Genomic DNA, 24965 nt, shown 5'->3' with positions numbered 1-24965 from the left:
TTTGACTATATGGACCTTTGTCAGTGAAGTGATTGTCTCTGCTTTTTAATACACTGTCTAAATTTGTCATAGCTTTCCTTCCAAGGAGCATTATGTATAGTATCATGTCATCTGCAAACAGTTATAGTTTTACTTTTCCAAGTTGGATTCCTTTTATCTCTTTTTCTTCTCTGATTGCTGTGGCTAGAACTTCAAAACTGTGTTGACTAATAGTGACAAGAGTGAGCTTCCTTGTCTTGTTCCTGATTCTAGAAGAAATGCTTTCAGGTTTTCACCGTTGAGAACGACATTGTCTGTGGGTTTGCCATATTTGTCATGTGGCCTTTATTATGTTAAGGTAAGATTGCTGTATGCCTCCTTTCTAAAGTTTGCATCCTAAATGAGTGTTTTGAATTTTGTCAAGAGTTTTTTTTGCATCTATTGAGATGATTATATGGTTTTTAATCTTCAATTTGTTACTGTGGTATGTTGCACTGATTGACTTGTGGATATTGATGAATCCTTGTATTATTGGGATAAATCCCACGTGATCATGCTGTACGACCATTTAATGTGTTGTTGAGGATTTTTGTGTCTGTGTTCATCAGTGATATTGGCTTGCAATTTTCTTTTTTTTTTTGTGGTATCTTTGTCAGGGTTTGGAATCAAGATGATGGTAGCCTCAGAGAATGAATTTGGGAATGTTCTTCCTCCCAAGTGTTTTGGAAGAGTTTCAGGAGAATAGATGTTAACCTTTCTCTAAGGGTTTGATTGATGGGCTTCCCTGGTGGCTCAGCTGGTAAAGAATCTACCTGCAGTGCCGAAGACCCCGGTTCAATCCCTGGGTTGGGAAGATCCATCAGAGAAGGGAAAGGCTACCTACTCCAGTATTCTGTCCTGGAGAATTCCATGGACTGTGTAGTCCATAGGGCTGTAAAGAGTCAGACACGACTGAGCGACTTTCATATCACTTCTCTAAATGTTTGATCAAGTTCACCTGTGAAGCCATCTGGTCCTGGACATTTGTTTGTTGGCAGATTTTTAATTAAAGTTTCAATGTCACGACTTGTAACTAGTCTGTCTATATCTTGTTTCTTCTGGGTTCAGTCTTGGAAGGTTGTACCTTTCCAAGGATTTGTGCATTTCTTCCAGGTTGTCCAATTCATTGTCATGTAGTTGCTTGTAGTAATCTCTTATGAGCCTTGCATTTCTGTGGTGTCAGTTGCAAATTTCTCTTTTTTCAATTCTAATTTTACTGATTTGAATCTGTTTTCTTTTTTTCTTGAATCTCTCTAAAAGTTTATAAATTTTATTTATCTTCTCAGAGAACCAGCTTTCAGTTTCATTATTATTATTATTTTTTCTATTCTCGTCATTCCTACTAACTTTGGTATTTGTCTCTTCTTTCTCTAGTTCCTTTAGGTATGAGGTTATGTTGTTCATTTGAGAGTTTTCCTGTGTCCGGAGATAAGAGTCTATTGCTGTAAATTGCCTCTTAGAGCTGCTTTTGCATTAAGGTTGTTCTATTTTCATTGCTATTTGTCTCTAGGTATTTTATTTCCTCTTTTAATTTCTTCAGTGATTCATTGGTTGTTAAGTAACGTATTGTTTAACCTTCATGTGTTTGTGGTTTTTTTTACAGTTTTTCCCCCTGTAATTGATTTCTTATCTCATAGTGCTATGAAAATATACTTGATATGATCTCAGTTTTTCAAAATGTATCAACACTTGATCTGTGTGACCCAAGATGTAATCCATCCTAGTGAATGTTCCATGTGGATTTGGGAGAAAGTGTATTCTGCTGCTTTTGGATGGAATGCCCTAAAAATATTAATTGACTCTATCTGGTCTAGTGTGTCATTTAAGGCTTATGTTCCCTTATTTATTTCCTGCCCGAATGTTCTGTCCACTGGGGTCAGTGGGGTATTAAAGTCCCCTGCTATTACGGTGTTATTGTCAATTTCCCCTTTTATGGCTATTAGCATTTGCCATGTTCCCTGGTAACTTAGCTGGTAAAGAATCCGCCCACAATGCAGGAGACTGATTCAATTCCTGGGCCGGGAAGATATCCTGCAGAAGGGATAGGCTACCCACTCCAGTATTCTTGGGCTTCCCTGGTGGCTCAGCTGGTAAAGAATCTGCCAGCAATGTGGGAGACCTGGTTTCTATCCCTGGGCTGGGAAGATCCCCTGGAGAAGGGCATGGCGACCCACTCCAGTATTCTTGCCTGGAGAATCCCATGGACAGAGGTGCCTGGCGGGCTACAGTCCATGGGGTCACAAAGAGTGAGACACGAGTGAGCGACTAAATACAGCACATTGAGGTGCTCCTGTTAGACACATATACACTTCTTCTTGGACTGATCCCTTGATCATTATGTAGTGTCCTTCCTTGTACAGCACTCTTTATTTTAATACCTATTTTTGTCTGACGTGAGTATTGCTATCCCTGCTTGCCCTCCTCCTTTTAAAATTGGGGTATAGTTGCTTTACAATGTTGCTAGTTTCTACTGTACAACAAAGCGAATCAGCTCTATGTATGCATGTATCGACCCTTCACCCACCCCACCCCTGGAGGTCAGCACAGAGCACTGAGCTGAGTTCCCTGTGCCATCCAGCAGGTCCCCACTAGCTAGCTGTTTTACTTAGAGTAGTGTATACATGGCAAACCCAGTCTCCCAGTTCATCCCACTTCCCTCCCCGGCCCCCAGGTCCATACATCCATACGTCTGGGTCTCTGTTCCTGCCCTGCAAATAGGGTCATCTGTACCACTTTTCTAGATTCCACACATATGCATTAAGACACGGTACTTGTTTTTCTGTTATTGACCAACTTCACTCTTTATGACAGTCTCTGGCTCCATTCATTTCTCTACAGATAATTTCATTGCCTTTTATGGCTGAGTAATATTCCATTGTGTGAGTGTATACACACACACCAGATCTTCATCCATTCATGGGTCAATGTGTATTTAACTTCCTTCCATGTCCTGGTTATTGTAAAGAAGAAAATGAAGTCGCTCAGTCGTGTCTGACTCTTGGCGACTCCATGGACTACAGGCTCCTCGTCCATGAAATTTTTCCAGGCAAGGATGCTGGAGTGGGTTACCATTTCCTTCTCCAGAGGATCTTCCGGGCCAAGGGATTGAACCCAAGTTTCCCACACTGCAGGCAGACTCTTGACCGTCTGAGCCATCCGGGAAGCCCAAAGTGAAAGTGAAAGTTGCTCAGTCATGTCTGACTCTCTGCGACCCCATAGACTGTATGGTTTATGGAATTCTCCAGGCCAGAATACTGAAGTGGGTAGCTGTTCACTTCTGCAGGGGATATTCCCAACCCAGGGTTCGAACCCAGGTCTCCCTCGTTGCAGGTGGATTTTTTTTTTTTTTAACCAGAGCTACTAGGGAAGCCCAAGAATACTGGAGTGGGTAGCCTATCCCTTCTCCAGTGGATCTTCCTGACTCAGGGATCGAACCCAGGTCTCCTGCATTGCAGGCGGGTTCTTTCCCAACAGAGCCATCAGGGAAGCCCTGGCTGTTTTAAAGGATACTGAAGTAAACACCGCAGTGCATGTATCTTTCTGAATTAAGGTTTTTTCCACGGTATTTGCCCAGTAGTGGGATCCCTGGATCATATGGTCGTTCTATTTTTAATTTTTTGAGGAACCTCCATGCTGTTTTCTATACTGGCTGTATCAGTTTACATTCCCACCAACAGTGTACCCTCTCCATCATTTACTGCTTGTAGATTTCTTGAAACAATAGCCGTTCTGACCAGTTTGAAGTAATAGCTCATTGCAGTTTTGATTTGCGCTTCTCTAATAATTAGTGAAGTTGAGCGTATTTTCATGTGCTGCTTGACCATCTGTGTTTCTTCTTTGGGGAAATGTCTATTTAGGTCTTCTCTCCATTTTTTGATTGGATTGTTTTGTTTTTATATTGAGCTGCATGAGCTGTGTGTATATTTTGGAGTTTAATCCCTCGTCACTTGCTTCATTTGCAGATATTTTCTCTGATTCTCAAGGTTACCTTTCTGTTTTGTTTATGGTTTCCTTTGCTTTGAAAAAGCTTTTAAGTTTAATTAAGTCCCATTTATTTATTTTTATTTAAAAAGTTTTATTAGCTTATAGTTGCTCTACAATGTTGTGTTAATTTCTACTGTACAGTAAAGTGAATCAGCTCTGTGTGTGTGTATGTGTGTGTGTGTGTCTGTGTCTGCTTTGGATTTTCTTCTCATTTAGGTCATCACAAAGCATTGAGTGAAGTTCCTTGCGCTCTACAGTAGGTTCTCTACAGTCTCCCAATTCGTCCCATTCCCCCCTACCCCCTTGGTATCCGTATGTTTGTTCTTTATGTCAGCGTCTCTATTTCTGCTTTGTAAATAAGATCCTCTGTACAAAACTTTTTCAGACTCCACACATGCGTTAACATATGATATTTGTTTTTCTCTTTCTGACTTCACTCTGACAGTTCCTGGCTCCATCCATGTCTTTACAAATAACCCAATTTCATTCCTTTTTATGGCTGAGTAATGTTCTGTCAAAAAAGATGTTGTTGTGATTTATGTCAGAGAGTGTTCTGCCTATGTTTTCCTCTAAGAGTTTTATAGTTTCTGGCCTTATAATCCATCTTGACTTTAATTTGCGTATGGTGTTAGGGGGTATTCTAATATTATTCTTTTTCATGCAGCTGTCCAGTTTTCCCAGCACCACTTATTGAAGACACTGTCTTTTCTCCATTGTATATTCTTGCCGCATTTGTCATAAATTAGGTGACCGTAGGTGCGTAGGTTTTCTATTCTGTTTCATTAATCTGTATTTCTCTTTTTGTGCCATACCATATGCTGTCTTGATTACTGTAGCCCTGTGGTATAGTCTAAATTCAGGGAGCTTGATTCCTCCAGCTCTGTTTCTTTTTTTTTTTTTAATACAAATTATAAATTGTTTTGTTCTAATTCTGTGAAAAATGCCATTGGAAATTTGATCGGGATTGCATTCCACTCCAGTGTTCTTGCCTGGAGAGTCCCAGGGACAGCAGAGCCCGGTGGGCTGCCGTCTATGGGGTCGCACAGAGTCGGACACGACTGAAGCAACTTAGCAACAGCAGCAGCAGCATTGAATCTGTAGATTGCTTTGGGTAGTGTTGTCATTTTTACAGTATTGGTTTGTCCAACCCAAGAATATGGTGTATCTCTCTGTTTGTGTCATGTTTGATTTCTTTGATCAGTGTCTTATTAGAGTTTTTCAAAAGTGTGTCTTTTGCCTCCTTAGGTAGTTTTGTTTTTTTTTCTTGCTATTTTATTCTTTTTGTTTCAGTGGTCAGTGGGATTGGTTTATTTTCTCTTTCTGATCTTTCATTGTCAGTAAACAAGAGTGCAAGAGATTTCTGGGTATGCGTTTTGTATCCTGCAACAGTATCAGTTTCATTGAGCTCTGATAGTTTCCTGGGGGCATCTTTAGAATTTTCTGTGTATAGTATCTGTCATCTGCAAACAATGAAAGTTTAGTTTTCCAATTTGAGTTTCTTTTATCTATTCTTCTTCTCCAATTGCTGTAGCTAGGACTTCCAAAACTATGTTGAATAATAGTGTTTAGAGTCAGCTTCCTTGTCTTGATCTTAGAGAAAATGCTTTTAGGTTTTCACCATTGAAAATGACGTGTTCTGTGGGTTTTGTCACTTATGGCTTTTATTATGTTGAGATAAGTTTCCTCTATGCCTACTTTATAAAAATTTTTTTTATTATAAATGTGTGTTTTGAATTTTGTGAAAGTGTTTTGTGTCTGTTGATATTTTCATATGGCTTTCATTCAGTTTATTAATGTGATGCGTCGCACTGGTTGGTTTGTGGATATTGAAGAATCCTTGCATCATTGTGAGAAATCCCACCTGATTATGGTTTATGATCAGGTAATGTGTTGTTGGATTCAGTTTGCTGGTAATTGTTGAGGATTTTTATGTCTGTGTTCATCAGTGATATTGGCTTGTCATTTTCTTTTATTGTGGTATCTTTGGCTAATTTTGGAATTGGGGTAATGGTGACCTCATGGAATGAGTTTGTGAGTGTCCCTTCTTCCAACAGAGTTTTGTAAAAGAGTTTCAGAAGAATAGGTGTTAACTCTTCTCTAAATGTTTGATCAAATCCACAGCCATCTGGTTCTGGACTTTTGTTTGTTGAAAGATTTTACATTACAGTTTCAACTTTATGACTTGTGATGGGTCCATTGATATCTTCTATTTCTTGCAAGTTCAGTCTTGGAAGGTTCTACCTTTCTTAGGATTTGTGCGTTTCTCCTGGTTGTCCAGTTTATCATCTTAGAGTTGCTTATAGTAATGTCTTTTGAGCCTTTGTGTTTCTACAGCGTCAGTTGTCATTTCTCCTTTTTCATTTCTAATTTTATTGATTTGAGTCCTCTCCCCATTTTTTTTGACAAGTCTCTATGAAAGTTTACCAATTTCAATTATCTTTTCAAAGAACCAGTTTTAGTTTCATTGATTTTTTTGGCTATTGTTGTCTTCATTCCCATTTCATTTATTTATGCTCCAATTTTTATGATTTCTTTCCTTCTACCAACTTTGTTTTGTTTCTTCTTTCTCTAGTTGCTTTAGGTATAAGGTTAGGTTGTTGTTTTTTTTTAATTTATTTTTTTTTTGAAGGATAATTGCTTTACAGAATTTTGTTGTTTTCTGTCAAACCTCAACATGAATCAGCAGGGTTAGGTGGTTTATGTGAGAGTTTATTGTTTCTTGAGCTAGGATTAAAGTGCCTTATATACCCTTTTAGAACTGCTTTTGCTACATCCCACAGGTTCTGGGTGGTGGATTTTGTGTTGCTGTGTTTGCACTGTGATTTGTTTTAATGTATTTTTCCTTTCCTCTTTGATTTCTTCAGTGATCTCTTGGTTACTTACTAGTGCATTGTTTAGCTTCTGTGTGATTTTTTGTTTAGTTTTTTTTTAATGTAATTTCTAATCTCATAGTGTTGTGATTGGAAAAGATGCTAGATACAATTTCAGTTTTTTAAAGTTTACCAAAGCTTGATTTGTGACCCAAGACACAGTCTATCCTGGAGAATGTTCCTTGTGCGTTTGAGAAGAAAGTGTATTCTGTTGCTTTCGGATGGAATGTCCTATAAATATCAATTAAGTCTATCTGGTCTCATGTGTCTTTTCATGCTTGTGTTTCCTTATTTTCTGTCGGGATCATTTATTCATTGGTGTAATTGGGGTGTTAATTTCCCCTGCTATTTTTGTGTGACTGTCAGTTTCCTCTTTTATGGGGGTTTGCCGTGTGTGCTGAGGTGCTCCTAAGTTGGGTGCATAAATATTTGCAATTGTTATATCTTCTTTTGGAATTGATCCTTTGATCATTATGTTGTGTCCTTCCTTGTCTCTTGCAACGACCTTTATTTTAACATGTATTTTCTCTGATAAGAGGATGGCTCCTCCAGTTTTCTTTGGATTTCCATCTGCATGGAGTATCTATTTCCATTCCCTCACTTTCAGTCTATATGTGTCCCTTGGTCTGAAGTGCGTTTCTTATAGACCAGCTTGTAAAGTGGATATTGTTTTTGTATCCATTCAGCCAGCCTGTGTCTTTGGTTGGAGCACTTAATCCTTTTACATTTAAAGTAATTATTGATATATGTATTCCTATTGCTGTTTTCTTAATTGTTTGGATTTGTTGTTGTTGTTGTTGGTCTTCTTTCTTCCCTCTTTTATCTCTCGTGGTTTGATGACTAGTGTTGTGGGTTTTGTTCTTTTTATTATCTGTTTCTAACTATCCTGGGTCTTCATTGCTGTGTGAGGGCTTTCTCCATTTGCGCTGAGTGGAGGCTACTCTCTACTTATGGAGTGTGGACTTCTCACTAGAGTGGCTACTCTCATTGTGGAGCACAGTGGAGGCTACTCTCTACTTATGGAGTGTGGACTTCTCACTAGAGTGGCTACTCTCATTGTGGAGCATAGGCTTTAGGGCGCATGGGTTCAGTAGTTGCCATGCACAGGCTTAGCTGCCCCTCAGCATGTGGGATTCTCCCGTGCCAGGAATCAAACCTACGTGTCCTGCACTGGCGGGTGGATTCTTTACCACCAAGTCACCAGGGAAGCCCCGTATTGTTGTGTTCGGGTGACTTTTTCTTTTGTATGTGTATATCTATTGTAGTTTTTTGTTTTGTATTAATAGTTCCCATGCGATTTTGATACAGCAATCTGTATATGTACAAAGTTCTATTTTTCCACTTTACTATGAGATATATATATATATATATATATATATATAAAGGGGCTTCCCTGGTGGCTCAGTGGTAAAGAATCTTCCTGCAGTGCAGGAGTCCCAGAAGATGCTGGTTTGATCCCTGGGTCAGGAAGACCCCCTGGAGAAGGGAATTGCAACCCACTCCACTATTCTTGCCTGGAATATTCCTTGGACAGAGGGGCCTGGCAGGCTACAGTCCTTGGAACTGCAAAGAATCAGACACAGTTGAGCAACTGAGCACATCTGCCTTCGTGTATGTGTATTGATATTAGCTACTTGATTGCTCTTCTGAGTCTTCAGTTTTTAGAAATTGGTCAGAAATCAACATTTCTAATCACCATGTTTAAATTAGGTTTCATATGTAAACCACTTTTCTGTGCTTCGTGGTGACTGACAGCTTCTAACACTGTCTCCCTCCTCACCTGGATCCTACTCTTTTTTGCAGCAGTTTAAAAGTAGCAGCTTATTGGGCCATCTCAGTAACCCACAGCATGCAGCTCCCCCACTTGAAGTGTGCCGGCTTTCGGCACATTCACAGTTGTGGCCCATCTCTACTGTGAATGTTAGAATATTTCCATCTCCTCTAAATAAAAACCTGTACCCAGTGGTAGTCACTCACCGTCTCCACCCGCCTCCCAGCCCCTGGCAACCACGAATCTATTTTTTGGCTCCAATTTCCCCATTCCTGTCATTTCATATCAGCTACATTATACAATATGTGACTTTTTTGTGACTACCTTCTTTCACTCTGCATCATCTTTTCAAGGAAGTACCTCATTCCTCCTGTTGGCTGTACGATGTTCTGGCTGGACTATGTCTTGTTTATCCATTCACTAGTTTATGAGCTTCAGGATTGCTTCTGCTTTTGAACTATTATAGATAATGTAAGGGGCTTCCCTGGTGGCTCAGCCCATAAAGAATCCACCTGCAAAGCAGGAGACAAAGCAGGAGACGCAGGTTTGATCCCTGCGTCAGGAAGATCCCCAGAGTGGCAACCCTCTCCAGTATCCTTGCCTGGGAAATCCCGTGAACAGAGGAGTCTGTGGGGCCATAAGAGTCGGACTCGACTTAGTGACTAAACTGAAAGTAATGCTTCTGTGAACATTTGTATGTATATTTTTGTGTGGGCATATATTTTATTTTCTCCTGGGTATATACCCAAGAGTGAAATTATTTTGTTACTTGTTATGATGAAAAGTAGACTGATGGTACGGTGACAGCCCCGCCCCCTCAGCCCCATGCACCCATCAGTCAATTTCAGCAGCTAACAGCTCGTGGTTACCCTTGTTCCACCACTGCGTTATTTCAGAGTAAATGCCACACTTAGCATTTCATCTGTAAACTGTTCGGTATTTATCTCTAAAAGATGAGAATCTCTTAAAATAATTGCACTGCCATTAGCACACCAGAAGCAATATCATCCTTCAGTTCAGTTCAGTCGCTTAGTCATGTCCGACTCTTTGCGACCCCATGGACTGCAGGACGCCAGGCCTCCCTGTCTATCACCAACTCCCGGAGTTCACTCAAACTCATGTCCGTCGAGTTGGTGATGCCATCCAGCCATCTTATCCTCTGTCATCCCCTTCTCCTCCTGCCCTCAATCCCTCCCAGTATCAGAGTCTTTTTCCAGTGAGTCAACTCTTCGCATGTGGTGGCCAAAGTATTGGAGTTTCAGCTTCAGCATCATCAGTCCTTCCAATGAACACCCAGGACTGATTTCCTTTAGAATGGACTGGTTGGATCTCCTTGCAGTCCAAGGGAATCTCAAGAATCTTCTCCAACACCACAGTTGAAAAGCATCAATTCTTCGGCGTTCAGCTTTCTTCACAGTCCAACACTCACATCCATACATGACCACTGGAAAAACCATAGCCTTTGTTGGCAAAGTAATGTCTCTGCTTTTGAATATGCTATCTAGGTTGGTCATAACTTTCCTTCCAAGGAGTAAGCGTCTTAATTTCATGGCTGCAGTCACCATCTGCAGCGATTTTGGAGCCCCCAAAAATACAGTCTGACACTATTTCCCCATCTATTTCCCATGAAGTGATGGGACCAGATGCCATGATCTTCATTTTCTGAATGTTGAGCTTTAAGCCAACTTTTTCACTCTCCTCTTTCACTTTCATCAAGAGGCTTTTTAGTTCCTCTTCACTTTCTGCCATAAGGGTGGTGTCATCTCCATATCTGAGGTGATTGATATTTTTCCTGGCAATCCTGATTCCAGCTTGTGTTTTTTCCAGCCCAGCGTTTCTCATGATGTACTCTGCATAGAAGTTAAATAAGTGGGGTGACAGTATACAGCCTTGACACACTCCTTTTCCTATTTGGAACCAGTCTGTTGTTCCATGTCCAGTTCTAACTGTTGCCTCCTGACCTGCATATAGGTTTCTCAAGAGGCAAGTCAGATGGTCTGGTATTCCCATCTCTTTCAGAATTTTCCACAGTTCATTGTGATCCACACAGTCAAAAGCTTTGGCATAGTCAATGAAGCAGAAGTAGACGTTTATCTGGAACTCTCTTGCTTTCAAATACCCTAGTGTCCGCATGTGTCTAGTTGCCTTTTCTGCCCCCAGTCAGATTGTTCAGATCATACTCTGAGTCTGAGCAAGGCTCCTACATTGCCTCTGGTTGAAGGGTCTCGTAGGATCTTTCCTTTCTGGGGCCTTTCCCACGTTTATTTTTCCTCCTTGCTTATTTGTAGAAGGCACTGGATCACGTGTCCTGGAGAGTTCCTCATATCTGGGTTTTACTGATTTCATGTGGCCCTTGCATTTCCTGTAAAATGTTAGATTTAGACAACTGGCCTGGTGTAGGGTTTTTATTTTTTTGAGTTATTTTGGCACGCTGGGTCTTGGTTATGGCGCATGAGCTTCTCATTGCTGCGGCTTCCTGATGCAGGGTGTGGGCTCTTGGACGCGGGCTTCCATAGTCGTGGACCCAGTGCTGAGGCGCCCGGGATGTGTGGCATCTTACTTCCAGACCAGAGGCTGACCCCATGTCCCTGCACTGGCAGGTGGCCTCTTCACCCCTGGGCCACCAGGGAGGGAATCCCAGTGTTGTTTACTGAAAGGACCCTTTAGTGCTCTTTAATAACCCTTTGTGGAGGGCTGTTGTGTGCCCAGCCCCATGGTGGGCCCTGGGAGACTGGCTGGCCAAGGTCAGGGGTGGGTGGGGCTGGGGGAGCAAATTCGTGAGTCCCTGGGCTGCTTGCCCACCGGCCACGGGGACTGGCCAGCACCCAGCGGGTGCTTCCCTGGGCGCATTTGTCAGCTGGGGGCCTGGGGTCGTCCTGCCGCCCCCACCTGCCCCCCCGCAGCGGTCTGGGCCCTGGGTGATGTCCTGCTGCCCCTGGCCCCCGCCGGCCTGGCCTGGGGTGCCGTATGGGCCCTGGGTGAAGTCCTGCTGCCCCCTGCCCCCCACAGAGGTCTGGGCCCTGGGTGAGTTTCTGTCCCCCGCCCACCCCCTGCAGTGGTCTGGGCCCTGGGTGACGTCCTGCCGCCCCACAGGCCTGGCCCGGGGCGCCATCCGGGCGCCGCGCCGCCACCCTCCGGTGCTTCGCATGGTGCTGGAGGCACTGCAGGCCGGGGAGCGGCGCCGGGGCACCTCGGTGGCAGCCATCAAGGTCTACATCCTGCAGAAGTACCCGACGGTGGATGCCCTCCGGCTCAACCACCTGCTGAAGCAGGCCCTGGCCACAGGCCTGCACCGCGGGCTGCTCATCAGGCCCGTCAACTCCAAGGCCAAGGGGGCCACCGGGAGCTTCAAAGTGAGTGCCGGGTGGTGGAGGGGCAGGTGGGAGGTGCCAGGGGGCCCCGGGGTGTGGTGTGGTGAACTCGGCACCAGGCTTGAACTCCAGCTCCAGCTCTTTCTTCCCGAGCTCTGGGTACTGTTCCCTCTCTCCTCTTGTCTCTTCTTCTTCCTCTGTCTTCACCCAGATGCCCCCTGCCCGCCCTCCCCCACCCCCCAGGGAGGCTGAGCCCCAACGGCCCCGTCACCCACCTCCTTCCTTGTTGGGTGGGACCCCTGACCAGAGACCATCTTAGCTGTTTCACTTCCGGGTCCTTGGCGCCCGTGACCCCTTCCTGGAATTCCTTTACCAGGGGCAGCCCAGATCCAGCCTTGGCCCCTTCAAGGTCACAGCCTTGGGGTTTGCTCCCCACGCTCCCTGGCTGCAGACCCACAGTCTCCAAACCAGGGCTGACACCTCTGTGAGCCAGCACATCCTCCTCTCTCAAAGGGTCAAGTCACCCAGAGCTAAGAGCAAATTTGGCACAAAATTCAAACCACAGCATGGTGACTACCAGCTGCCATCTCGGATCCCAGATCCCAGGGACCCGGACCTGGGATCCGTCTTGTCATTGCTGTGCCCCAGCATGTAGCAGTTCCTCTGACAGTCGCTATGGAACTTGGTGGAACATTCTCAAACTGCCCATTCCAGTCCCTGTGGGAACAGGCTAGCTGAGCTCAGAGAGACCCCCTCCTGGGACTCTGAGTGTGTGGGTCTGAACTTTGACAGCTGCCATGGCAAGGCCAGGGGCACAGGGTGAGGTGAAAGGGGAGCAGGAGAGGGGGTGCTGGGGGTGTGTGTGACTGGGAGGCAGTCAGGAAACTGGACCAAGGGCTGAGAGGCAGGGAAGGGGGTCTCGGGTACCATGGAGTCAAGATGTGTGTGAGCTGGGAGTGGGGGTTGTTTTCTGGTCATGGTGGGTAACGGGGACCTATGAGCCTTCAGGGATGTTGGGGAGCAGTGTCATCAGAGCTGGGCTCTAGAAGGGCAGAGCCAGGGGCCCCTGCAATCCCCCTGCTGCTCACACCCTCCCTGATGACCCCATTGTAAAGATGGGAAGACTGAGGCCCAAGCGGGGAGGAGAAGACTTAGTTAGATAGGTCGAGTTGCACGGCTGGGGTTGGGGCCCATCTGTCCTCCACGTCCATGTTCAGCTGCAGAGCAGGAAGCGGCCAAGAGACCTGGGGACGCAGTGGCATGAGGTGGGGGGGGCGGGGGATGTTGTCAGGGCCACAGTCCACGGGCAGGTGTTGGGGGGGCGGTCAAAGGAGCTTCACAGGTTAGCATGAGAGGACAGCGTCAGGGCTCACAGTACGTGCTGGACTGTGAGGCTTCCAGGGGCAGGGGCGGGAGGTGCGTGCCGCCACCTACGCAGGGAGCGGGGAGAGCGCTGGGCAAGTTTTCTCTCGAGTCCCTTAGTTCCTCTGTGGTGGTGCCTCTCTCGTGGTGCGGGCAGGGTGGCATGCACTGCTGGCTTCCAGCTTTTAGGAGGCGGTTGTGCCCCAAGCCCCTGGCCACCTTCTTCACCCGCTCCCTGGGGATGGGGTCTTCTCTGAGCCTCACGCAGGGTGTCGGGGCAGGAGATGCCCAGACCTCTGCTCTCAGTTCCACCCCATTCTCTCTTCTGCCAGTTAGTCCCCAAAGACAAAAGGAAAATCCCACCCAGGAAGACAGCCCTCAGGATGCCCGGTCAGGCTGAGGGGAAAGACCCCAAGAAGCCGAGTGAGTCAAAGAAGGACCCTGCCAACCCAGGCGAGGTGAAAAAAGGAGCCAGGAAGCCCAGAGAGGGGAGGGCAGCTCCCTCCAAACCAGGCGCAGCCAAGAATGCCCCCAAGAAAGGCATGCAGACCAAGGACCCAGAGGCAAGGCTGGGCGAGGCCAAGAAGTCCTCCCAACGGCCAGACAAGGCTGCTCAGGCCCCTCCCAGCGCCAGTGGGCCTGGCGGGAAGTTGAAGGTCAAAGAAAGAGGGAGCCGCCAAGGTATGGGTGTGAATGGGGTGGGCATGGGATGGGGTTTCTGGCAACCACTGGCCGCATGGATGGAGGGGTCAGTTCTGGGGAGGAGGGGGTGTCTACTCGGTGTGCCCAAAGACACTTGGCTTGACCCAGACAGAGAACTCAGGGTAGCTGGTGGGGGTGGGAGGAGGGGTCAGCTCTGAGAGAGGTCAGGGGAGGCTTCCTGGAGGAGGTGGCCCACACAGAAGACCAGCTTGTGCAGAGGCATGAAGGCACGAAGGACGTGGCTGTGCTGAGTTGTGCTTAGTTGCTCAGTCGTGTCCAGCTCTGCGACCCCATGAACTGTAGCCTGCCAGGCTCCTCTGTCCATGGGCGATTCTCCAGGCAAGAATACAGCAGTGCGTTGCCATGCCCTCCGCCAGGGGATCTTCCGAACCCAGGGATCATACCCAGGTCTCCCACGTTGCAGGCGGATTCTCTACCATCTGAGCCACAGGGAAGACCAAAGGTGGAGAAGTCTAAATAGTCCTGTCTGTGTGCACTGGGGGCGGGAGAAGGGGACGCCGTGAAGGGCGGCGGGAGGCTGCACTTGATCCTGAAGACGGTGCGGAGCCACGGAAAGACCCTGGACAGGGGACAGTTAGGGCCCGAGGTGCTTTTTTTCTTACGAATCTAAAAAAAAAAAACAACTATAAAAATTGGAGTGTGATTGTTTTACAATATTTTTCTGTTGAACATCGATGTGAATCCACTCTCTGTATACGTGTATCCCCTCCCTGGTGACCCCCCTGCCACCCCTCCAGCCATCACAGCACCAAGTTGCGCCCCTGTACTATACAGCAGCTCCCCGCCAGCTATGTATTTTGCACACAGCAGTGTGTATATTTCAGTGCTGCTCTCTCACTTCGTCCCACTCTCCTTCCCCAGCTGTGTCCAGAAGTCTATTCTCTATGTCTGCGTTTCTCTTCCTGCCCTGCGAAAAGGTTCGATCCCAGTTTCCTAAATTCCATGTATATGCGTTAACATATATTTGTTTTTCTCGTCTTGACTGACTTCCCCCCGTATGGCAGTCTCTAGGTTCATCCACCTCAACAGAACTGACTCAAATGCATTCCTTTTTATGGCTGAGTAATATTCCGTGGTATAGGTAGACCACAGCCTCTTCATCCGTTCATCTGTTGGTGGACATCTAGGTTGCTTCCGTGTCCTGATTGTTGTAGACAGTGCTGCAATGAACAGGGCGGGCACGTGTGTCTTTTTGAATTATGGTTTGCTCAGGATACATGCCCTCCTAGTGGGATTGCTGGGTCACATGGTGGTTTCATTCCTAGTTGAGTAGGGAAATTCTATACTGTTCTCCATGATGGTTTTTATCAAGTTATGGAAAGACTCTGAACAGGGGACAGGTAGAGCCTGAGGCATTTTTTTAAAATGTATCCTGGCCGCCGCGTGGAAGATGGGTTGAAGATAAAGTGGGTGGATGGGGAGCTGTGAATGGAATGAGGGATGGTTGCCCTCCTTCACTTAATCCTCCTGCTGTCCCATGGGCCAGAGGCTGCGACCTTCAGTTGGCAGACTCGGGCACCAGGCTCAGACAGGCTGAACGACTTGTCCCAGGTCGCACAGCCTGCAAGCGTCAGCATGAGGACTGGGCCCTGGGCAGGCTGCGGGCTGTGGGGCCCCTCAACCCTGCTGCCGAGCGGCAGCTCCTCTGGAAAAAAGTCTGTCTCACACGGCATCCCTCTTCCAGCAGATACCAAGGCCCACAGGAAAACACAGCCTGCAAGTCAGAGTTCAAAACCCACAGTCACCAAGGTAGGTGCCGGGTTGACTTCCCTTGTCTTGATCTCCAGTGGCCAGAGCTCGAGTGTCCCCACCGAAGCCCAGGGTGGGTAAGAAGAGGGTAACCTACTTCAGTTTCCTCTGCTCCCAGCCCTCCAGTGCCCGGAAGATCACCGTCCCCACCTTATAGATAGGGGGCTGAGGCTTAGAGAGGGGAGGGCACTTGTCGAAAGCAACCTAGAGCTGGGCTTTCAACCCTGAGTTCATGGGCTCTGAGTGGTGTGCCCAGCCCTGCCACCTTCTCCTGGTTTGCTTTCTTACAGGGTGAGAATGGTACTTCCCTGGCCAAAAAGAAGATGGGGGGCAAGGTCCCTAAAGAGGCTGCTGGGGAGGGGCCCAAAGCCAAGGCCCCTGTTCCTCCCAAGGGTGCTGGGTCCAAGAAGGAGCCTGTACCACTGGCTGGGAAGGCTGAGGCCTCTAAGGGCCCGAGAAAGCCTGGCATCCCCACCAAGTCTTCAGTGTCCAAAGCGGCGAGCAAGAAGGCAGAAGCCGAGGGCTAGAGGCGAGGTGGAGAGATGCAGATTCTACTTTTTTACTCCCCTAGAAACTATCACTCTGTTTATTTCACTAGAACCTATTTATCAATAAAGCTTTTTTTCCCCACTCATGGGTGCAAGAGGAGGCTGAGGTCTAAAGATTTGGCTATCCAGGGCATGGACCCAGATGGACAGGATGGAAGCTCCTGCCCTGGGAGATGCAGACTGCAACAGGGATCCAAAGGCATGCAGGGGCATGTGGAGGCACAGGAGAGGTGCTTCGTCCAACCTGAGATCTGGGACTGCTTCCTGGAGGAGGCAGCTTTTGGTCTTAAAAGGGTGAGCAGGGTTTGCCAGACAGATGAGGGGAGGAGGGCTTGCAGGCAGTGGGATAAGACTGGACGGGGGCGAATTGTGGCTTTGAGAGGAGCACAAGTCGGGGAGGGGTGGCATGAGCCCCTGGGCCGTGGGGATGGGGCAGCAAGGCATGGCGGAGTAGGCTAGGGAAGGCAGGCGGCATCCTGGGGGCAGTGGCAGCCAGGGAGGGTTACAGGCTGGGAGAGACTGACGTGTGTGTTGAGAAGGAGCTCTGTGGCTGCAGAGAGGAAGGATTAGAGGGGCTGAGAGGAAGTGTGGATCACTGGACTGGTCACTGAGCAGGACTGTGGGTCCCACGGGAATCTGCAGAAGGGAGTGGAAGTGCGGGGCCCTAGTTGGGGAGTGAGCTACGGAACTCAGGGTGGTTCATAACGGCTGAAGCCCGCACAGAGACGGTAGCCGGAGGCGCGGAGGTGAGGGCTGCGGTTATCTTTAAACATATCTGACACTCTGCGCGAGGAGAGGTTGAGTCTGCCTCCCTGCACCTTCATTCTGGGCTTTGTGATCACTTGAATCGAGTACTGAGGAGATGACACGGGGACACTTTCTGGGCCCAGGGTGCAAGAGACCGGCAGCTTCTGCTTCCTGTGTGCGGGTTGCTTTTCCGTTTTTTAACACTTGTGCTTAGAATTCAGCCGCCATGCAGTGGGGAAGCCTAAACAGCTGTTGGATGAGAATCGAGACACCCCAGTTCTCAGCCCCAACTGAGGTCCTTGACCAGCCAGCGCCAATTTGGCCCCCTTGGGCATGTGCCATCCTGTAACTGGATCTTCTGCCCCTGTTGAGTGGCCCCACTGACACCAAGGACGGGCCTTCCCTTGCGAGCCCTGCCCTGATCACAGACGCACGAGACGCACTGTGTACTGAGGTGGTTTGTTACGCAGCAGTAGACACTATAACAAGAGCTGCAGGGTGGACAAGGGTTAGATCTTGAAGGGCCTCTCGAGCCAGGGTAAGAACTTTGGGTTTTAATTGTGATAAATGCCCATTTGAGGCCATTGAGCAGCTGAGTGCCCACAGGGGGACACGGGCAGCCACGGGAGGCCAGGGAGGTGTATGTGTGTGTGAGTACCTCAGCCGTGTCTGACTCTGCAACCCCATAGACTGTAGCCTGCCAGGCTCCTCTGTCCATGGGACTCTCCAGGCAAGAATATTGGAGTGGGTAGCCATTTCCCTTCTCCAGGGGCTCTTGCCGACCTAGGGATCGAACGTGGGTCTCCTGCATTGCTGGCAGAGTCTTTTACTGTCTAAGCTACGAGGGAAGCCAGGGTGGTAGCCCCTGCTGTGGTCCAGCTGAGGGGTGGCTGGCCACAGAGGGAGGGGTCAGAAGTGGTGGATGCTAGGTAGATGTTTACGCTCGGTGGATGGGATTTGTTGGGGGAGTGTGTGTAGAAAGGGGTCAGTGATGAGTCCATAATGTGGGGTCCACATGAGTACCTGCTTGGCGCACCCACCTGGTGGGGTGAGAACTCAGCTCGTTCAGAAGGCTGCTGAGAGATGGTCCAGATGAGGGGTGACCGCTGAGCCAGGGAGGGGGGTGGAGACCAACGGAATGGTTTTGAGGGGCATCAGAGGTCAACTGGACAGCACTTGGCAGGGGCAGATGGACACAAAGGGAAACTGAGGCAGCCCCGTGTTATCTTCCCTCCCTGCCCTCCTCTCAGCCCCGCCCTTGCCTTGCCAATCCCACGCGAGGCTTTGTCGGGCTTCGCAGCTTCCTTGGGGCCTCTGTCATGGGGCTGCCGGCAGAGCCCCCAGGGGCACCGTGAGCAGCTGGCAGGGAACTGGGCTGGCACTTTCCACGAGAGGGGTCCAGTTGTGGGAGGCACCCCGGGCAGGCTCTTGGGGGTGGGCATCACTGGGCATCTCTACGAGCTGGGGGCTGGCCAGGAGCCCTGACCTGACCAAGGTTGGACAGCATGGAGCACCCACGAGATTCGGGAAAGCCTACTCCCCGGCTTGAGGACAGACAGTCCACCAAAGTCCCCACCTGCTGTGGCCCACAGACAGAGCCAAGGGACACCTGGAGCCGCAAGGCAAGCCTCCGGGGGCCCAGGCAAGGACTGGGGGTGGTGAGCAGACGACCCCAGAGGCGAGAGATTTCCTCCACTCGCAATGTGTCTTTAAACTTCAAGGAGGACTCGCATGTTAATCAGGCATTAAAACAGGCTGTGGAATATTTAATGGCATAGAAAGATGGTGCTGACGAAAGGCCTCATGGGGAAAAGGCAGCTTGCAGGATGGAGCACGTCCTGATTCCAGTTCCTACCCGTCTGCCTACGGCCCAGGCGGGTACACGATTTGGGCTTTGGGACAACATTCTCTGAGATTCACACCACGAGTGGGTTAGGGTGGCTTTTATTTTCTCCATGCTTTCTGTCCTCCTTGACAGTTCTGCAGAAAACATGTATTCATTCTAGAATCACACCTCCCCCCCACCAAAAAAAAAAACCCATCAAATGTGTCAATAACTCACATTAGAAAATCTGCTGCTTAATAAAAACGCATCAGTGATCAGAATAGAAAATTTGAAAAGATAATCTCTCTCCACCCAGAAGGCACGACAGGAAGAGGCTATTTTTAAAGCTAAAAATTGTTTACTTTTCTCTCCTCACTTTGCTGTGCTCATTAATTCTAGAACTGGTGTTGGTGGGGTTTTGTTTAAATTGTATATGTTTCTGTCCTAGTTCTTACTCCTGATATATATGTGTGGTTATTTCTCCTTCCTAAAAGGAAAAAAAAGCCACTTTTAATTTGGGGCTGGTCCTCTAGTGACCGTTCTTGGGGCTCAGTGATCTTTAGCCTCGGCTCAGGCCCAGAGCCAACTGGGGGGCAGGCAGGGCTGGGGGTCTCTGTGGTATTTGCTGATCCCAAGTCAAGGACAGTGGCAGGAAGAGTCCAGGGTTATACCAGCCCGGAGCAGTCTGCATTTCCTCATCTGCATAACGGGGTTGATGGTACATGTTTGTCAAAGTGTTGAGTGAGTTGCTCAGTTGTATCCGACTCTGCGCGACCCCCTGGACTGTAGCCTGCCAGGCTCCTCTGTCCATGAGATTCTCCAGGCAAGCATACTAGAGTGGGTTGCCGTGCCGGTCTCCAGGGGGTCTTCCCTACCGAGGGATTGAGCCCAGATCTCCTGCATTGCAGGTGGATTCTTTACTATCTGAGCCACCGGGGAAGCCTGTGCATATTTGTCAAGACTGTTGACAAACTCAGGATAAGCATGTAAACATCCAGTCTCTCTCAGGGTGGTCAGCTTGGAGCTCCCCACGCAGTCTGGGGGCCACTGTGGACACGCAGCCCGGAGGAAGCACACTGGTGTGGCACCCTCCCTGTCCCAAGACCTGGGAGAGTCCCCGCCTGTGCTGAGAGTCTGTTTCTACATCTGTCAAGTGGGGACACATTCTCCTCACGGCCTGTTACACGGGTAAGCAGGTTAGGGGCAGCGGTAGGTGACACACAGCTGCTGTGACCTCGTCCTGGTGGCCAGTGGGCACGGGCGTGGTTATCCCGCGGAGCTGCTCAGAAGCAAGAGTCAGTGTCTGCCTGCCCCTTGCGAAGGGGGCTGGGCGGGGTCCTAAGCCAGGCTCCCCGCCCTCCTTTCTGCTACAAGCACGGCCACCTCAGGATAAAGGCTGGAGCTCACGGCAGGTTTTTCCATCAGGCTTTTATTATAAAGGTTCCAGAGCGTCCTGGCCTCCCCCTCCAGCCCCGCCCCCGTGGGCCACAGCCTGTCCAGGCACTGACCAGGCCAGCCCCAGGCGGCCGCTTGCGACAGAAGAGAAAGGGCGATGATCTCGGGGATAGGGGTTTGGGGGCGGGGCGTCTCTGCCGGGTCCGCCCGCCCCTGGAACAGTCATTTCCAGTGTTGCGCTGGGAGCCCCGGGGGGGCCCCTCCCGGGGCCTCCGCACTAGCGGCAGCTATTCACAGTTGGCGCGTGATAAGTTTCTTTAATATATAAAAGCTTCTTTTTAAAAAAACAAAAAAGTGGTGCTATCTTTAGAAACACTTCCAGCAAGATCACGTAGCCCAGCTACAGCCTTGGTGCAACTCAGCCCCCTTCACCCACCCTCTCCCGCCCCTGCCCGCCCCCCCGGGACGGCCCCCCTGGCCTCAGCCTGGCTCCCAGGACAGCGGGGAGCCTCCTGCAGGCAGCGGACGCTGCCCGCTCCGCTGGTGTCCGCTGGAGCCGCCGGAAGCCGGGAGCGGGCCAGGCTCCTCCACAGGCGAGTGGAGATGGCGGGGGTGGGCAACGTCTTGGTGGTGGAAGCAGAAGCGAACCGAGGGCTGGGTCACGGGGCCTCCCTCTCCGCCAGGCAGGATGAGGTAGCGTTTCTGGCTGTGGCCTGGGGCCCAGGCGGCCCTCCTTGCCCGTCGGCAGCCTCGGCGGCGCTGGGCCAGGACAGAGCGAGTTGGGGGCGGCACTGTCCAGGCTGTGCTGGGTGGACGGCGTTCAAGGCCTCAGCCTGGAGCTGGGGTCTGAGGGCAGGTGGGAGGGGCCGGCGCCTGAGGGGCCGGGACGGGGGCTCCTCTGCTGGGCTCAGAAAAAGCCCCTGGTGCAGCGTCCTTTCCCAGCCGGCGTCGGAGGCACGCAGGGCGGGGGCCGCCCCCCCGGCTCAGGCCTCGCTGTAGCACTCGTAGATGTTGTCCTCCATGAGGGCCACCACCTGCTCAAACTTGTGCTGCAGCTGTGTCCTCCGGGCCGTGGGGTTCGCCTCCAGGGCGCTCACGATCTGGGGCGGTGGAGGGCGAGTGGTTGGCAGAGGATTTAGTTCAGGGCCCAGGACACCCCCGCCCGGCCCCACCACACATCTGCGGGGAGCGCACACACACGCACGCGCACACGTGGCCTGGATTCCCGGTGCTGGCAGCCACGCCCACAGCACAATCCGCTGTCCTGGGGCCCGGAGTACCTGAGCCCCGCGCTCCCGGGTTTCCATGAGCGGCTGGGAAGGGCTGATGTGGGGCGGGGGGGTGCCCCGGGCCTCACGCCGGGGGCTGCTCACCTGCGGGCGATACCTCTTGGCATATTTGTAGATCTCTGCCATGGCCACGTTGGTGTTGAACTCATTCTGGTATTTCTGTGAGGAAAGACGGGGCGGGAGTTGGACTGCAGTGGAGACTCCACGGTCCGAGCCAGGCCCAGCCCAGTCAAGACCCGCTGCTTGTACACAGCCCCACACTGCCCCCAGCTCTGACGGCCGAGTCCTGCCCACCACCCCCGTCCTCCCGGCGAGGACCCCGTGGGGCCGGCAGCACCCGCGACTCCTCGGCCAGGTGTGCGTTCATCTCCTGCTCGCTGAGCGGGGTCATGTCATGGATCTGCTTGTAGTAGCGCTGCACGATCTTCCGGTACTCGGGGATCTCCTTGGCGTAGAGCAGCTTGTTGGTTGGTGAGTCCTGGGTGGGCAGACAGGAGCCAGGGAGTAAGACGCCGGGTGGAGACAGCAGGCTCTTCCTGGGCCGGCCCGTGTCGACACCGCCGCACGCACGGGGCCACCCCTGAGCCAGCATCCCTGCGCTGCAGGCTGTGCACCGGGGGCGCCCCACTCCTCTCCTCTCCGCCCCGTTTTCTGCACGACCCTCAGGGTGACAACCTCACGGGGGACCTACTTGGAGGGGAAAGTGCACGGGCTCGTGCCAGCTCTTGGACACGCAGGCTATTTAGTTTGCGTCCTTGCTGAGGGTTATGGGTCTCGGTGGCTAAGATTTCTGGAAGCCTGACTGCTGTCTCAGTGGAATATTTCCCAGCACGTGTTTCCTACTCCCGAGAGCGAAGCGTGCCAAGTACGCTCCTGGTTCTTTGTCTGTCACAGGTGTCCTGCTCTCCCAGATAGCCTGTGAGAGGTGATGGCGTTTTCTGCCATTTTTGTAGTCTGTCTCTGAAAGTCACGGGCTAACGGCAGGGCCAGGTCTAACTCCCGTCTCATGAACACTCACAGCCCCTCGGCCTGGAACGCCGGGCTCTCTCAGGCCTGCTGCGCCCTCTCCCTACAGTCCGCTCTCTCTCCGGTCTCCTCCTGCGGCTCTTGACCGTCAGGGCTGTCGCCTGGAGCCCGGCTGTTCGCCTACAAGGTATCAGACCACCTGGGCTTTCCACGCCCACCTGGCTTCTCCCCGCCTGGCTCTAGGGCCTGAAGATTCGGGAGCTGGTGCTGGGCACAGCTGAGGCAGCTGCAGCCCTGGAGTTTGTGACTGTGGGTGCCCGTTTCCGGGACAACCCCCATCTGATGACCCCATTCACCCTACATCCGAGCTCCTCCGGTTCCCTCCCAGAAAGTCCGCCGTCCCTGCAGCACTGGGCGGCCCGCCCACAGCAGCTGACCTTGCCCAGCTGCAGGTCGGAGATGGAGCAGGCGTCAATGAAGGCCTGAGCGATGACCGAGAGGCAGGCGTCAATGTGATCCGTCTTCTCGATGTCGAAGACAAACTGTGGGTTTTTCAGGATGTTCACCCAGAAGCGCAGAGGAAGACTGGGGGACAGAGGGAGGCAGTGGCATGAGCCCCGCCTGAGGGTGGGTCGCGGAGGAGGCGGTCACTGATGGGGGCTCGGCCAGGGAGGCCAGCAGGCCCAGAGGACAGGCTGGCTTTGCTCCCGAGGCCAGTGGAGACTGGATGGAAGCTCTGGGAACCTCGGTGTCTCCTCCACAAAACGGGGTTGGTGACTGTCCCTAGCTGGTAGGGGGTTGGGAGGGGTGGCAGAGAGGCCTGAGTTGGCCCTCGCTGCCCGCCCCATCCCCCACAGAGTCCCCTGCTCACACGCAGGAGCTGGGAGCCAGGGCCCAATCCTGGTTCTCATTAGAGTCCCCGCCCTGCCTGGCAGCCTGTGGCTCCTCCCCCAGCCCTGTGTGGCTGTGAGGAGTCAGTCCATCATTAGCTGGGTCACCAGGAAGGGCTGAGGGTGGGCGAGGCCTAAGATGGCTGGAGGGTTGGTAAAACTGCCTCCCCAGTGGCTGGGGGCCTGGGACAGGGGGACACACACACCGCCCCCATCACCAATGGCTCAGAGCAGCCCCTGCAACAACAGAGAAACTTCTGCGTCTGTGGCAACTCTTCGAGAGTCAGGCTGAACTTTTCAACAACTTCCTGTTGGGGTTTGGGTCTCTGAAAAGCTAACACATGCCTCCAAGGAGGGATGTGATGGAGGCAGGCACGTCTCTGCGAGCCTCAGAGTGCTTGTCTGCAAAATGGAGCCGACAGTGCCCACCCAAGGGGGAGGGGTGGGGGGTGGGGAGAGGGACAACAGGGCAAAACTTAGACAATGCTCACTTCTAGTTAATCCTTACAATTAAGGAGGGTTCCTTTTACTGCCCTGGTTTTCCAGCTGGGGGAAACTAAAGCTCAGAGAAGTCTCTTGTTCAAGCTCACACAGCTTGGAATGGCATAAGGGACTGAATCCAGGCTCTGAACCCCAACCCCACTGTTGCCTGCGTGACCCAGTGAAGCAGCCCCGCCCCTTACCGGACCCCCTGAGGGCCCCCCACCTGTTGGTCTTCCAGATGTGCAGTGTGTCGGGGTCTGAGATGCCCCTCTTCTCGGCTTGCTCTTCTAGGAAGTCAAAGAAGTACTTGACGGCCAGTGGGGGCTTGTCTTCCCGGATGCTCAGGATGGCCTTGAACAGGTCATCCAGAAACTTCTGCAGCGTGCCCTGCAGGGGAGTGAGTGGCGGCCATCAGCCCAGGAACACGTGGGGGCGGGAGGGGGTTGGTGACAGGCACCTCTGGCGGCTGTGGGGAGCCCGTGGTGCTGGGGCTGAGCAGTGCTGGGTGAATGGGAAGCTGTGTGGCCCCAGGCTGGCCTCCTAAGTGCTATGGGCCTCAGTTTTCCTGTCTGTGAAATGGGTTGGTGAAACCCACGGCACAGGAGTGTCGGAAGGACTTGGAAACAGAGCAGGGAATTGGTGGGCTGGGGTGTGGGCTCTCTGCCTCTAGCCATGTGGCCTTGGGGATGTTTCTGGGCCACTACTGCCTTCTCTGTCACTCCAGCGAACAGAGAAGTTGTTGCCGGGCACCCTTCAAGCTGGGGTTGCGGCTGGCCCTGCAGGAGAAGAGCTGTCCCCCGCTCCCCCAGCGTGTGGTCCCAGTTGACCCCCGGGAGTGAGGACATGCGGGGGGCGGGCCCACCTTGGTGGAGAGCAGGCGGGTCAGGTAGATCTCCGGGAGCACCTTCTTGCGGTGGCTCTGCCGGTGGGACTTCTTGGGCTCTGCTAGCTCGTCTGTGGGCAGCACCTGGGAGGCCCGGGCTGGGTCAGTGCTGGCGCCGGGCACCACCCTCAGCTGCCCCTGGGAGGCCCTA

General features: G+C 51.2%; 2 protein-coding genes across 2 annotated transcripts in view; one reads left to right on the top strand and one right to left on the bottom strand.

Annotated features, from left to right (window-relative positions):
* The window catches only part of H1-8 (H1.8 linker histone), a 30693-nt gene extending 14378 nt beyond the window's left edge, over positions 1-16315 (top strand). The window contains exons 2-5 of the mRNA XM_069560970.1: positions 11737-11996; positions 13649-13997; positions 15724-15788; positions 16079-16315. Coding sequence (XP_069417071.1) covers positions 11737-11996; positions 13649-13997; positions 15724-15788; positions 16079-16315 — 911 coding nt within the window. The remainder of the gene's footprint in view (positions 1-11736; positions 11997-13648; positions 13998-15723; positions 15789-16078) is intronic.
* Positions 16316-20321: 4006 nt separating this feature from the next.
* PLXND1 (plexin D1) overlaps positions 20322-24965 on the bottom strand; it is a 48502-nt gene continuing 43858 nt past the window's right edge. The window contains exons 31-36 of the mRNA XM_069562169.1: positions 24794-24898; positions 24155-24318; positions 22996-23143; positions 21930-22070; positions 21677-21751; positions 20322-21403 (exon numbers count right to left, since the gene is read on the bottom strand). Coding sequence (XP_069418270.1) covers positions 21287-21403; positions 21677-21751; positions 21930-22070; positions 22996-23143; positions 24155-24318; positions 24794-24898 — 750 coding nt within the window. The 3' untranslated portion in view covers positions 20322-21286. The remainder of the gene's footprint in view (positions 21404-21676; positions 21752-21929; positions 22071-22995; positions 23144-24154; positions 24319-24793; positions 24899-24965) is intronic.

The sequence above is a fragment of the Ovis canadensis genome, chromosome 19 (genome assembly GCF_042477335.2).
Source record: "Ovis canadensis isolate MfBH-ARS-UI-01 breed Bighorn chromosome 19, ARS-UI_OviCan_v2, whole genome shotgun sequence".
Classification (NCBI taxonomy): Eukaryota; Metazoa; Chordata; class Mammalia; order Artiodactyla; family Bovidae; genus Ovis; species Ovis canadensis.
This window is presented reverse-complemented; position numbering and strand designations above follow the sequence as displayed.